This window comes from Alligator mississippiensis, chromosome 1 (genome assembly GCF_030867095.1).
Source record: "Alligator mississippiensis isolate rAllMis1 chromosome 1, rAllMis1, whole genome shotgun sequence".
NCBI lineage: Eukaryota > Metazoa > Chordata > Crocodylia > Alligatoridae > Alligator > Alligator mississippiensis.
The window spans coordinates 234,545,705-234,559,922 of record NC_081824.1 but is presented as its reverse complement, the minus strand read 5'-3'; the positions used below and the strand labels follow the sequence as shown (position 1 = coordinate 234,559,922).

General features: G+C 45.6%; 1 protein-coding gene across 1 annotated transcript in view; it reads right to left on the bottom strand.

Annotated features, from left to right (window-relative positions):
• Nucleotides 1-213: 213 nt before the first annotated feature.
• MAL (mal, T cell differentiation protein) overlaps nucleotides 214-14,218 on the bottom strand; it is a 37,455-nt gene continuing 23,450 nt past the window's right edge. The window contains exons 2-4 of the mRNA XM_006278125.4: nucleotides 6,082-6,249; nucleotides 2,901-3,041; nucleotides 214-1,855 (exon numbers count right to left, since the gene is read on the bottom strand). Coding sequence (XP_006278187.1) covers nucleotides 1,781-1,855; nucleotides 2,901-3,041; nucleotides 6,082-6,249 — 384 coding nt within the window. The 3' untranslated portion in view covers nucleotides 214-1,780. The remainder of the gene's footprint in view (nucleotides 1,856-2,900; nucleotides 3,042-6,081; nucleotides 6,250-14,218) is intronic.

Below are 14,218 nucleotides of genomic sequence, written 5' to 3'. Positions count from 1 at the left end.
CCCTACATGGTGTGACACCAAGCCTATTGGTACAGACCAATGTCTCTCCTGCGAGCATGTACAATCCCATGTACAGGCCATGACAAGAAGTCAGAGGCAAAGCCTATTTTGGAAAATGCATGGTGAATACTTTTTATTAGCAATGGACTATTGCAAGACTCCAAATGCAATTTTTCTCTGTCAGTCGTTGTATTGAATAAACCAAACAATTGGTTCAGAACAATGTTTTATTATCTCTACTGTTATAATCATATTTTTAATATTAACCTACAGTTTATACAGCACAATATCTAAATAATGTTTCATAACTTGATTAAAAGCAACAGCAATAATTCCTGGGGTGTAAAAGCAACTCTCTTCATTCAACAATATATCTCAGTTGTTGGAAACTTCACACAGCTTCTAAGAGAAGCAGAAAAGTTGTTCTTGCTTCTCATTATGATGTGAAGATAACAGCTACACTGAGTGCATGAAATATTTTGTCACAACAGATGCTGAAGAGAAGGCCTGAAAAAAAACCCCATTTTAAAATCTTCTTAAAATGAACACATTTTTTATATCCACAGGCCTCTGCAACAGGAAGCCTTCTTTGTTCTGGGTCTGTTGCTTGTCTGGACAAGAAAATATTCAGATCAAAATAGTCATATTAGATGCCTATAACTAAGTAATAGACTCTATATTGAGGAACCTAGATACAAATTGCCTGTCTTTTGGGGGTGCTCTAATGCAGCTATGAGGTCTAATGGGTGCTCTATCTAGCTGTAGGCGTTGGCCTCTACATTCTGGAGTTTCAGGAGTTAGTACCTGTTCCTGCTCTCACACAAATAAATTTCACTTCTGTTAGCCTCAATATCAGGACATCTGCACTTAACTCTCTAAAATGGCTAAAGCTGTCTAAATTGTTCTATTCATAGCTGTGAATTTTACCGGTTGAGGCATCTGCCCTTTTTCAACTCATGCCTCCAGTTTGGGGAAACACTACAGAATGCTTGACTAGGGTGGTTCAGTCAGGGATAATCTTGTCTTCAGCAGGAGCCTGGACTAGATGACATTGTTAGGTCCCTTCCAGCCCTGCTTTCCTATGATCCTATGTGCTGTAGTCAGAGAAACAGCCTTCCTTGTCTATCTTGCCCAAGGTGCAGAAAGATATTTGTCCTCTTCTACTGACTTCCTCTGAAATCTGCTACAAAATATGGCTCTGATCCTGCAAGTAGATCCCAGCAGGTGAGTGCCAACACTTGTGCAGAGTCCCACAGATGCAGGCAGAGCTCTGCTCATCTATAGGGCACTAAGTGACAGAGCACAGTTTACATACTTACATGTATGGCTTAGACATGATGAAACACTCCCCAAGAAAAAACATGAACAAGAGGAAGGCAAAGAAACTGGCCTGTGAAGGATGATGATCTTCCCATATTTAGGCCCAGGAGAGAGTCAAGTTACTCAATTTGGAGATTCCCTTTGACATATACAAACTTCTGAGCCTGTTCTACGGTGACAGGAAATGTCTAGTTAAAAGTATGAAAACATAGAGGTAAATAAACCAGGTTCCTGGTTCCCAGTTCCCACCAACATATGGTATCTGAAAGAGAAGACACTACAAAGAATCTTATTTTACTTAAAATAGGTATCTCCAAAAGGCTTTTTTTTTTTTGTCATATGAAATATAATGCCATATATAGCAGTCTGTACACAAAAAAATGCCATTGTAAGGTGGTCAATCATCTAACAACTGATATTTGCGAAGTAATTGGATTTCTCACAGGAAGCTCTGGAGCTTTTATGATGATTTCCATCTCAGTAGAGAGAACACTTCATGGATCACATACGATAAGGTGGCTAAATATGCAAATACCTAAAATGAAAAAAAAACAAACATACAATCTATAGGTTATTATTACAAAGGTATTATATTCCTAGATTGAATATATGCTTCATAATATATAATTATTCTTTCTGTTTGCCCTTTTAGCACTACTGTAAGTGAAGATCAAAACCAATTTTGTTCCACAGTTGCTAGAGGAAAAATTTTTCAAGAGCTCTTAAGTACCTTAGGAGCTACATCTCACTGAAAGTCAATAGAGCAGGGGTGGGCAAAATGCAGCCCGTGGGCCGGATGTGGCCCACCAAGCCATTCTATCCGGCCCGCAGGGCCCCTAAAATTTTAGAAAATTAATATATATCGGCCCCTGGCTGCCTGTCATGCAGCCCTCAATGGCTTGCCAAAACTGATATAATTGCCCGCCCCTGCAACAGAGTTAGTTCAGGATCCTAAGTGCCTATATGACTTCTGAAACCAGGACTTAGGTTCTTAAGTGACTGAGATACTTTTGAAAATGTTTTGCCAACTCTTTTGATATTATTTTTTTAGCTTCACATTATTCAATGTTTTCATAGCTGGGCATTTCCAATTGTCTCCCTCTCAGTTCTATCCTCTCTCAAAAAGGCCACCAGCTCTCATTATTTTTCAGTGTGCCTGAAGCCACAGAGGATCTCCTGTTAAGATAGCAACCACATTCCCTGCTGCTTTTGCAGGGGAGCAGTAAACCTGCCTCAGATCTCTAGCTCTGGCCAGTAGGAATGAAGCCCAAGGTACCATTAAGGAAGGTCCACAATTTTTATCTATAACACCATCATTCTTTAGAAATATGTTTTTAACATTGGAGATGAGAGTTGAGCACAGGCTACTGCTTTGGAAATAAATACTCCTGATTTCAAACTGGATACATTTGAGATGGTGATGAATTAACCAATCAACACCACTCGTCATGACGGTGAAGAATTTCTATTTTGGAAGTGATGGGTGTTGTTTCTTGAGCCATTCAGCTTCCCCTCCTCATACATGCTGTTTGCCCCACCAAAACACTGGTTATGGTTTGGAAGCTATTTTATAAACTTACCACTGCAGCAATGTCCTCTTGGTAAGTTTTAAACGAGGCATACTTTAGGAGAAATAAATCTCTGATCTCAATTGTGGCGTAGGCTTGCAAAACAGCAGCACTCAGATAAAAGAGAGCAGCAATTCCATGATAGAAAGCATCCTAGAAAATAATAATAATAGTTTACAGTAATTTCCAGGAATAGCATTCAAGACACAAAAAGAAGTGAAGAATAAAACCCTAGGTATGTTATAAAAGCAAACACAGGACACTTGTAGTGAATCCAATGAAGACTCAGGCCAGTGTGGTTTGTGCAAATGGAATTCTCCCCTAAAATTAAAAGGAAATTTGGCATTTTGGCCAGAAAAGAAGCAGGATCTGATGTCTATACTCCTGACTCCTATTCCAGAAGTAGAAAATTGGACCCTAGAGTATGTGACTTATGCTAAAAATTCTCATTCCATCAAGAATATAAGTGCTTTGGGTCAGGGAGGGCCAGATTCTGTTCCACTTATAAGCAGGTTTAGGTGCATAAGCATCTAATCTATTCAGAATCTATTCATCCTGCTTGAGTTCCTGAAAAGTTGTTAATGCAGAAGTGGATGGGTCCCCCTCCTCCTCACTGCTTTTTTGTGACTCACTCTTAAGGGTCAGAGGATGGCAACATGTTACAAATGCAGATGCATTAATGGCTTTTCAGGGACTTTAACGCAGATGCATAACTGGCTATGTTTGGCAAACTGAGACTACTACAGCAGTGAAGGCCCCCCACACACTGGCTGAAGCAACCCATGCAACAGGGGCCACCATTTGGGCTCCCTTTCTAAATCTGTGCCTGGGGCTGGTCCCTCCCTTGCCCACCCCTAGTTATATTACTGCTTGAAAATCATGGAACAGAATTGCACTTAGGTGCCTAAGTCCACTTAGATGCCTAATAGTTGGAACAGAATCTGACCCAAAGTGTCCCTCTGTTCTGTGTTTGTACAGAGACCGCTCATACAGAGCCCATTGATTAGGGCTCCTAGGCACTGAAGAAACATGAACGGTAAATAGCGATTGGCTATCAGGCAGGGGGACTCTCCCAAGATAATCCTTAATTTCTTACATATCTGTGGTTGGTGCCTGTGGGCCACTTACTGTCAGGCCAGGCCCATGTTGAAGTCACTACTTCATCCCAAGTCAGTGAGTCAGTCAGAAGTGAGCAAGCTGAATTCACAGGACACTGCTGATTACCACCCTCCAGATATATCCTTGCACTAAGACAATTTGGGGCACCGACAAGATTTTGTAGAGGCGGGTCACGATCTTGAAGCAGGCCCCTTGCATAGGGGGCTTCTCTGTGTAAGGTCAGTCTCCATGCCTAGAGGGCGTGGGTTCAGCTGTTGGCAAACAAAGGGCTGCCAGGGGACAAGGGCTCCTCCTTTATCCCCTGTATCAACACCCTGAAGGAACGAGCATCCTCAGAGATACCAAGTGAGTTTCTCTCTTCCTTGCTGTCTACTGTGCCCTGGGGAGAGGCCATGTATAACTTCAGCACTCCCCATGCAACTCAGTCAGCCCGCTGTAACTCAGGGTCTCTCTATACAGTAATCAAAAGTGTGACTGTAGCTTACAAAGACATACCCAGAGTTGCTCCGAAGTAGCTAGCTCACACCTAGCTGTAGTAACACAGACCTCAGTAGGGATGTACTACCTGAGCATTTATCCAGCATTGCAGGTGAATTTTGCAGCTCACAGTGAAAGCTGGGCTGCCAAAACTAGGCAGCTAGCTGCCCCTGAGCCACCATGTTTAAAGCTATCAGGCCGAGATATATAAAACTTGATTTAATTAAGAATGACTTGTAGTTAAGCAGTAGTCTTACTCCTAGGGACTAAAGTACCATATGTAATGAATTCATCCAAACTGCAGCACGTGCCCCTGTCTTCAGGACAAGGACAGCTGGCTGGGCAGGGAGACAGGACATAAGTGCCCCCAACTCTCTGTGTTTCTGTAGGCAGACAGAAGGCCATAGCCTCACCCTAGAAGTACCTCAAGCCATAGGAAGGGGCCTAATAAGACACTTGACCATGTTCTAGGTCTGCAGCAAGGGATGGCCAGCCAGTATAGGAGTCAGTCCAACAAACATATTCCTCAAAATACTTTGTTATTATACCACTTCAACACTGAGTGGCATTTTCCTGTAGTGTCGCATTGTCTCATGGAACTTGTAGCTCAGGTACCTCAAGCCCCATTTTCCCTAAGTGGCCAAGCTCCCTGGGCCAGTCTTTCATGTGCCTTATGCAGACAGGACACCACCTTGCACCATGGGAAACATAGGCTGCCAAGGGACCATCAGAAAGTAGGCCTGAGCTATTAAAAGGCCGTCTCCACTGAGATGATGCAACCCCAGAGGGAAATGCAGGTGAGTGGTGAATCAACCCCAAACTGCACTTCAGTTTTTGGCAAAAGATTTAAAAATATTCAGCAAAATTTAAATTCAGCATTTGACATAAAAATGGTTTTATCAGAAGATCCTTGACTGGTTCTAGTCCTGATTTGGAGGTTCCCATGCCAAATCTGCAAAAATATTTTTACTTTCCTGTGTCTCTACTTCCCATCAGTAACTGTGATTCCCAAATGCGGCAGAGAACTACCAGTAAAGAATGGACCCTTTGGGAGAAAGGCAGGAAGGTTGATGTGGACTGTGTCCCTAGGAAGATGCAAGAAGGCAGGGCATGGTGGCACTTTGAAGACTAACTGGTTCAGAGAGGTATGATGTTTTGTAGGTCACAGCCTACTTTGTCAGATACTACAAGTGGACTGGACTAGCTGCTGAGGCCTAAGGTGCCATCCTGCCTTACTTTCTGTCTGGCTTCAGACTAACATAGCTAACCAGCTCTGTACTCGAGGAAGGGGTAGCAAAGGAACAGAAAATGCTGCACTGCTTAGCTCCAAGAGGAAGCAATACTTCATCAGAACAGGGAGCAGCCTGCTCTGCTGCTGAGTTTCCAGGGCCAGAAGATGATTATTTTGCATGGTGACTTGACATCACCTTTTGGTAAGCCTGCAAGGACACAGAAAGAGTCAGTAGACCCCATCCCAGCTATACTCAGACCTGTGCTTGACCAGTCCCAAGGGTTTAAGCATGTGCCTAGGTGGTTGCAGGGCTATATTGCATCAAATACTCTATAAATAAAGAAAACCCAAACAAAATAAGCTTACCAGTGTGATCCATGAAGTTTTGCCACCATGAGCTCCTATGATATATGAGAACAACAGGAGTGTGGTGATTACAAAGCAAAACACCGAGACAAACATAACCCAGCCTTGTAATATTGGTAAAGCCACTCTTGTTGAGGCCACCAGAATCCAGACAAGACCTCCAAAGATCTACAAGACAAAAACAAAAGGGAGACAGAACAGAGTTATCACGTCTTGTCTCTGGCATTGTATTGTGTCAGGATATGATCTCAAAAGATAGGCTGAGTCTGTGGGAATCTGCCAGAAGGGAGCTCAGCCTCAAAACCATTTATTTGGGAAGAGGCATCAACAAAAGAAGAGATTCTAATGTAAAATATATTTTCAAAGTTTTGACATTGTTCTGGGAGAGGATAACGATGAACCATGTAGATTTTCCTATTTCTTATGCAATCCATACAGTAGCTGTTGACAGAGATGGGAAAGGCAAAGAATCACCCATATCTGCAACTGATTGTCACCCAGAGGGTCTCTACCATCTGCTGTTCATGTATACAACAGCACTAAACAAAAAGTTTTATTTAAAAAAGACAAGAACCTGCAACAACCCCTTGAGGAAGAACCTCCTTCTAAGGATTTACAAGAAAGAACAAGGGGACTGGAGACTTTCAAAAGTTTGGTTATTGTTCTCCCACCAGGCCATGCTGCTAATGTGCTCGGCACAGTACTATATGTCCCCTGCCCATCCCCAAATGGCTGGAAGCACATGGCAAGGGGGCACTTTGAGAAGAGATCTGTAGTCTTCACAGAGCCATTGTGCTAGGGTGCAACCTGGGAAGTAGCTAGCTAACACAAAAGCTTGCTGACAGGATGAACAAGATGCTATTCCACCTGCTGGGCATCTAAATGGACTTAGGTGCCTAAGTATGATTCTGTTTCACCCTGGTCAAGCCTCTGAAATCCATTAATGCATGTACATTTGTAACACACTTACACTTACAACTGGCTCATAAAAAAGCAGTGAAAAGAAAGAGGACCTCTCCACATTTTGTACTAACTTTTTTTCAGAGACTTGAACAGGGTGGAATAGAATTTCATTTAGGTACTTAAGTAAATTTAGATGGGTGGAATATAATCTGTCATGACATGCCCCTGTACTGTTTCCTGGTAAGGGAAGCAATGCAGTTCTGGGTAGAGGGGGGTGACTGATAGATTTTGCTGATGATTTTGAAAAGTCAGGTTGTACTGAAAATGCAAATGCTCATAAAATGCAGAGATTAATAAAACTGTCCCAGGTCAAACAAAATATTTCACTTTGACAAAATTATATGGTTCCTGACAACTGCTGCGGCCCAGATTTACAGACTCAGTGGGTCACTGACAAGGCTAAGACTTACCTTCCATTTCAGTTTTGGCATTTTTAAATGGTCTTTAAAGTCAAAGTTCCTTTTTGCAGGCCATTGAGGCAGAGCTATACCATTTCTTTAATCTCAGCATGAGAAGGAGGTGACCCGGTCAGCACCATGCTCCAGCCATTTTTACCCCAGGCAGCTCCAGGTACCCATTGGATGGGAGGGCCTCAGTGCCAGGCTGGAAGTTAGAATGAGTAGATACACACTGCCCTCATCTGGGATCAAGCCCAGGTCCTTCCAGAGCCAGACAATAGCTAGTCAACCTACCAACTGAGGTACACAGCTTTAAAAACCCCAGTCTTTAAAAGTGGTTTTAATTAAAGGAAATTTCAAAATGAAAGCTTGCTTCAAAGCAAAAGATTTGAAATGTTTTCATCCTATTAAAAAAAAAAACCTGTTTAGATTTTTTTCTTCCATGAGCAATCTGGTATAACTGACACTTGTTATAGGGAGGATTGGCCCAAGAGAAATCTCATGAGGTTCAACAAGGACAAGTGTGAAGTCCTGCAATTAGGACAGAACAATCCCATGCATCAGTACAGGCTGGGGGCTGACTGGCTGGGCAGCAGCTCTGCAGAAAAGGACCTGGAGGTTACAGTGGACAATAAGTTAAATATGATCCAGCAGTGCGCACTAGTTGCCAAGAAAGTTAACTGCATACTTGGCTGCATTGGTAGGAGTGTTGCCAGCAGGTAAAGGGAAGTGATTATTCCCCTCTATTCAGCACTGGTGAGGCCACATCTGGAGTACTCTGTTCAGTTTTGGACCCCCCACTACAGAAAGGATGTGGACATACTGGAGAGAGTCCAGCCAAGGGCAACAAAAATGGTGAGGGGGCTGGGGCACATGACTTATAAGGAAAGACTGAGGGAACTGGGCTTATTTAGTCTAGAGAAGAGGAGACTGAGAGGGGATTTAATAGCAGCCTTCAGCTACCTGAAGGGAGATTCGAAAGAGGTTGGAGCTAGACTGTTCTCAGTGGCGGCAGATGACAGAAGAAGGAGCAACGGTCACAAGTTGCAGCAAGGGAAGTTTAGGTTAGATATTAGGAAGAATTTTCTCACTAGGAGAGTAGTAAAGCACTAGAACAGGTTACCCAGAGAGGTGATGGAAGCTCCATCCTTGGAGGTTTTTAAGACCTGGCTAGACAAAGCTTTGGCTGGGATGATCTAGTTGGGCATGGTCCTGCTTTGAGCAGGGAGTTGAACTAAATGACCTCTAGAGGTCCCTTCCAACCCTGATTTTCTGATTATGTTTTCAAAAAACATTTCAGTGCCTCCAACTGCTTTATTAACTGAAAAGGGTTGTGTGAGAATAATTTCACTTCCCTCTAGCTCTGAGATATATAGGTGAGTTCAGTCAGTTAAAATGTCATTGTGCAGGGCAGCATGTGGCTTGATCCTGAATTCCTTGGCTGAGATGAATTCCTCCACCAAGATCAGAAGATGACTCCCAGAAGAAAGGGCTTCCAGGGCTGGGCTCTCAAATTGTAAACCACTGTCTCTGACTTGCTATCTTCTGTGTGTACAAAAAGGGAGCATTTTCCAGTAGTCAGCACTTCTCAGGCCCTTTCCCAGCTTGGACACAGCCTTGCTGGGTAGCCTTTGGTAAGCCACTTAACTGTATTGCACCTCACTTACCCTGTCAGGAGCTACGTCACTGGGGTACCATGACAAGGGCTCCACTTATATTTGTGCTTTGGGCTGCTGTAAATGTAAAAATGTTGTGGCATCTTCATTTTTCTGTGTGCAATAAGGTGGATATGAATGCTAAGAAGCACCACAACAAGCCCAGTGCAGCTGGGGAGAGAGCTGAGTCATGGAGGTTGAACATGAGGCTCCCACTGACTGTGATCTCCCTCTGTTACTCTGCCACTGCTTTATAACTCACAGCAAAAGAAAAAAAAAAGAGCTCTTTTTTTTGTTTCTAGCTATATTCTTCAAAATTGATCTCATGTCCTGCTGTACTGGGAATGACCCTATTTATAGCTTGCACTGATTGACTGATTGTAGTGAGTCTAGTTGTTTACAGGATTCAGTGCTACTGAAATCATGTTGTTCCACACTCAGGACAATGCCCATAAATGAAACGGAGCCAGGCCTAGTAGTCTTTATTTGCTGAACTAAAAATTAAGCTGATAGTTATATTGCTATAAAATGCCTCCAACTGTGGTTTTTTATTTGTCTCCATGTTCTTCCTCTGTAGAAAGATGAACAATGACCAAACACTCAGTAGATGCAACAACAGACACCTTCCTTCCCATAACTGCACCTACAGGCCATGGCTAAGATCAGGGCCCCTTTGTGCTGTGTGCAACAGCACAAAGCCAGGCCCTGCCACATACAAATGACAACCAAAAAAAGGATTTTAGGGGAAACTGAGGCACCGCTCAACTAAGAGATCTGCCTAAGACAGCACAGCAAGAACATGCTAAAGCCAGGAACTGAACTTGCATCACCTAAAGGCTAGCCTCTCCCCCAGGTTGCTGCCAGCAAGCAGCTTGTTCTGCTCTCCCTAGCAACTCCCACCTGGTCCATGAAGTGAATCAATGGGGCTGTTGTTTGTGGGTTTATAAAAGGATTAAGCAAGAGAGATCTGGTTAGGAACCGGTACACCACCAAGACTTGAAAAAAAAAAAAGTTAAAAAAAAACACTGAGGAAAACCTAGCCACCAGAAGCCAACCATGACCTGGCATGGTAGTGATGATGATGTGTACATGCTATTGTGTAGCCTCACGTTCTTCTCATGGCCTGGTTAGCTCACCAGGCAGATGTCCAGGAACAGTGACACAGGTCAGAGCTCAGTAAGCAGAAAATATGACTTAATTGCAGGTAATAAGGGTGAAGGCAGCCCTCCTGGTGATGTCCACGCTCTTCTTCTCTAGGTGGAAACACATCACCTCAACACCCTTCTCAGCTCCCTCCTAGGGCCATTTCCTGAGCTTGGATTTCTTCCCACCTGATTGGAGCCACACCTTTAGGGGCAATCTGTGAACATATTGTAGACAGAGACCCAGCCAGCATGCTGCCTCTGCTCCACAGGCCCCCATTTGAAGGAAACGTCTCTGTAACCTCTGGCAAAGAAAATGATCAATGGAATGAGCTATGCAAGCACCATCTTCATGCCACGCTGGCAAGTCCCAAAGGAAATATGATTTCTCTCACACGTAGGTGTGCCCTGAGTGGTGGGGAGCTACCGGTCTCCTGGAAGCACAGTCAAGACAGATCAGGCTCCAACAGGAAGCTCCATCCTGGCCTGTGGAGCCCAGCAGATATCAAGCTGTGAGCTCTTTCACCCCATAACTTCCCCCAGCTTGTCATTTGTAGCATTAGCAATACCTGGAGCCCTGACAAAAGAGCAGTGAGGGGCTTCCCCCATCAATACTTCGAACTCAGATTAATAGTCAAGGAGTTGACAGACCCCCATGGGTTTGCTCTTAAAGAGGAGCTGTGTCTCACTCAGACTCCAGCACCATCTTCTGTTGTCCTGCCTTGCCCCTTTCATAGGTGAAGAGGCAGCATACATCAGCCTGTACTGTTGCAACCACCTGGGACCAGCCCAGGATGTGACATGTGGCATCGGTATTTACACAAAACTTCTTGCCTCATTCAAATCAGAAATGCCTGGAAAACAGTCCCAGCCCCAGCAGTGGGGGAGCACATTACCTGTTTGCTCACATTTCTCACTTCCTGCTTGGCAGAACAAAGGAAAAACACCCTTAGTTTACCAGACTGCATTAGAATCTGAGCATCTGATGGTGACTTGGGTCACCTGACGTAGCTTGAAAGGGAGAAGCCACCAGCAAACCATGCCTTCCCAGTGGCCCACCAGACAATGCTCCATCATCTGCTATTTTTTGCCACGCCTGTCCCTGGGCTTGGTTTACCCCTTCCACTGTGGGGCCTTCTTACGTACCATTTGAGGAGATATGGAAACTTATGCTCCCAAATCAGATCATTACTTCCTGACAAGTTTCAAGAAGGCATTTTTCAATTCTAGCACAGGTTTTAAGACCTGTATTGGAGCCATTCAGACCTCACTGGAATATCAGTCCCCACAAATGCCCTGGATCTTGTTACAAATACTCTGGGGCCACAATGAAGTCCCACGCCAACCTAGGGGCATCAATTCCTACAGTGGTTCGTCATCACCGGCTGCCACCAGCCTCTGGCCATTTGCGATTCTGACCCTGCCACAGCAAGTGGTTAGTTTCTGAGGTGTTTCTCTATGGGAGTCTTTACACAACGTTCAGGAAACATGGAAGCTTGCATTCCCAAATCAAAGAGGTCTCCCTGAGCAAACAGATACCAACCCGCACAGAGGCACTCAGAGATCACAGTGGTCTAGACACTGTTCTTGGAACAAGGCTGTGCAACAGCAGTGTTAAGACACGGACAGTCCAGTCTTGAGAGCCTGCACTTCCAGCAAGTCTGAGCCACCATGGCATTCTCTAATTCAGGGCTGGGCAATTATGTGGGCTGGAGGGCCACTTAAGGAGTTTTGTTGAGATGCTGCAGAGTGGGGTGGGGAGGGCAGGGAAGAAATGACCTGGCCCATTGTGGTAGGGTGGGGGGGAGGAGCAATTGATCCAATCCAGTCCTGGACCCGTCCACCCTGCACCCAATGCCAGGGACACTGGATGGAGTGGGTGGTTGGAGTCTCCATGGAGTCTGGCCCAGGATCCCTGCAGGCAGGGCATGCTCAGGCAGGCAAGCAGGGAGCAGCATCCGGGAGCAGGACTGGCAGCTGGGCAGTGACAGTGCAGGGCCAGGGCCTGGGACAGAGCCATGATCCACTCCCCGCACTTGAGTGGGTGGGTGAGGTGGATGTGGATGTGGGGCAGACCAGCTGGGGTGCCCAGGAATCGGGGCTGGCAGCAGTGGTGGAAACACTGGCAGTGGCAGCCAGGCAGAGCAAGCTGCCACTACAGGGGCTGCCAGGAAGCTGAGTCAGGCCACTGTGCTGCTGCCCTGCTGTGCACCTGGGGGTGGCAAGACCGGCTGCATATGCCACAGATGAGGCTTCCCCTTGTACCTGCACCTGGCTGGGCCAAGGGGCAAAAGGAAGAGGGTCCACAGGCCATACACACATACATCAAGACACTTAAGTACCTGCTTAACTTCAAGCATGTGTTCAATCTTATTAAGGTCATTGGAACTGTAGCAGGACCAGGCCTCAGGGGTGGCCATGACACCCCCTGTTGGCCAAGTGACCGCTCCCCACTCCAGCTCCTCAGGGCACCTTCCCTTTTCTACCTCATCTGCCATATGGCCTCCATCCTTCCCTACAGTCATGTCCATGCCTTGCAGGTGTTACTCAGTATCCGTTTGGAGGGGCCTCCTGGCCCTAACATAACACTTGACCCCCTTGGGCCTCAAACCTTGTTGGGGCTTCAGCCTTCCTGGTTTTACCCCCTTTTATCTGGGCAAGTCCACTACCTCAGACCCTGGGCTCCGGGCCCCTGGCCCTGCTCCTATCCTTCTTGGGCTGCTCAGTTCTCTGGGGTCCCCGACCCGAGCAAAGCTGCTTAATTGCTACTCAGCCCCTTTCTGGTCCCTGACCCTTGCAGGGCTCTATGCTGGGTGCCTCTCGGGCACCTCTGCAGCCTCTATACCACCCCCATAGCCACTAGTCCTCCGGTGTTAAAAATAACACAAATATAAGCAACCACTTCCAACTAAAAATGATCCCCGCTCTGGGTCAGTGCCCCAACTCCAAGCCATGCTTCCCCCTGAGCTGTCTCCATCTAGCATCCTTAAGTATCTTGGGTGTCTGTGGGCTGGTTTCCTGAAGCCCCTCTCTCCCAGAAGCTCCTGTCCCTGCAGCCTGCAGGGCTACACTGCTTTCCTTAGCCTGGACACTGGGCTTATATACCTGTACCACTGCCTCTTTTGGTCATGTGGCTCCTCAGCCACCCACAGGGGTTTCCCCTTTGTTTAATGGCCAACCTGCTCTCTGCTGCAGCCCCACATGGCAAACTTAGCTCACTGCACTCGCCACTTAAAGTGAAAGGAGCCTCTGGCTCCCTGTCATTGGGACCAAAAGCTAAGCAGGTGCACTGGGGCATTAGGCAAGACCCTCAAGATCCACACCACAAAATCCAGAGCAACTTGCCTCCCTCCTCAGTAACAGCAGAGGCCACAAGCTGCACAGACTCCTCTCTGCAGCCTCTCACTCACAGAGGGGAGTCTTCAAGGTCACAGGGATGGCTTATTGGTGGGCTGAGTTTGGTAGATAGCTCTGTGAACAGAGAGCACTTGACTCCCATGAACACTAATTGGGGAACTTCTGTGAGCTTCATAGCAGTTGAGCTATTATGAAATGTATTCTCTACTGCACGACTGAGCACTGCACCTTCTAGCATTCGCAGAATCAAACCTTATGCCTCTGTGTATCACTCCCCTTGTCAAACAATAGGGCTAACAACTCCTCTGTGAAGCACACTGAGATCAGAAGATAGAAGATAGCACATAGATTGATTGCTTCTCAAAGGGGCAAAGAGAAAGAGAAGCTCATTTTTAAAGACAAATCTCCACAAGATCGGTGAGGCTAGATATGGCTTTAATCATTCCAGTTCACTAGCTTGTCCTGAGGATTGGTGTAATTGGATCTCAGACACAAATTTATGCTTACAAATCAGGTTATTACAATTTGAGGGCATTTTATAAGCAAAGAAGTTTGCCCTTCAGCCTCATGATATTCAGAAGTCCTCTCAGTTTTTGCATACAGTTGGAAATCCAGAAATTCT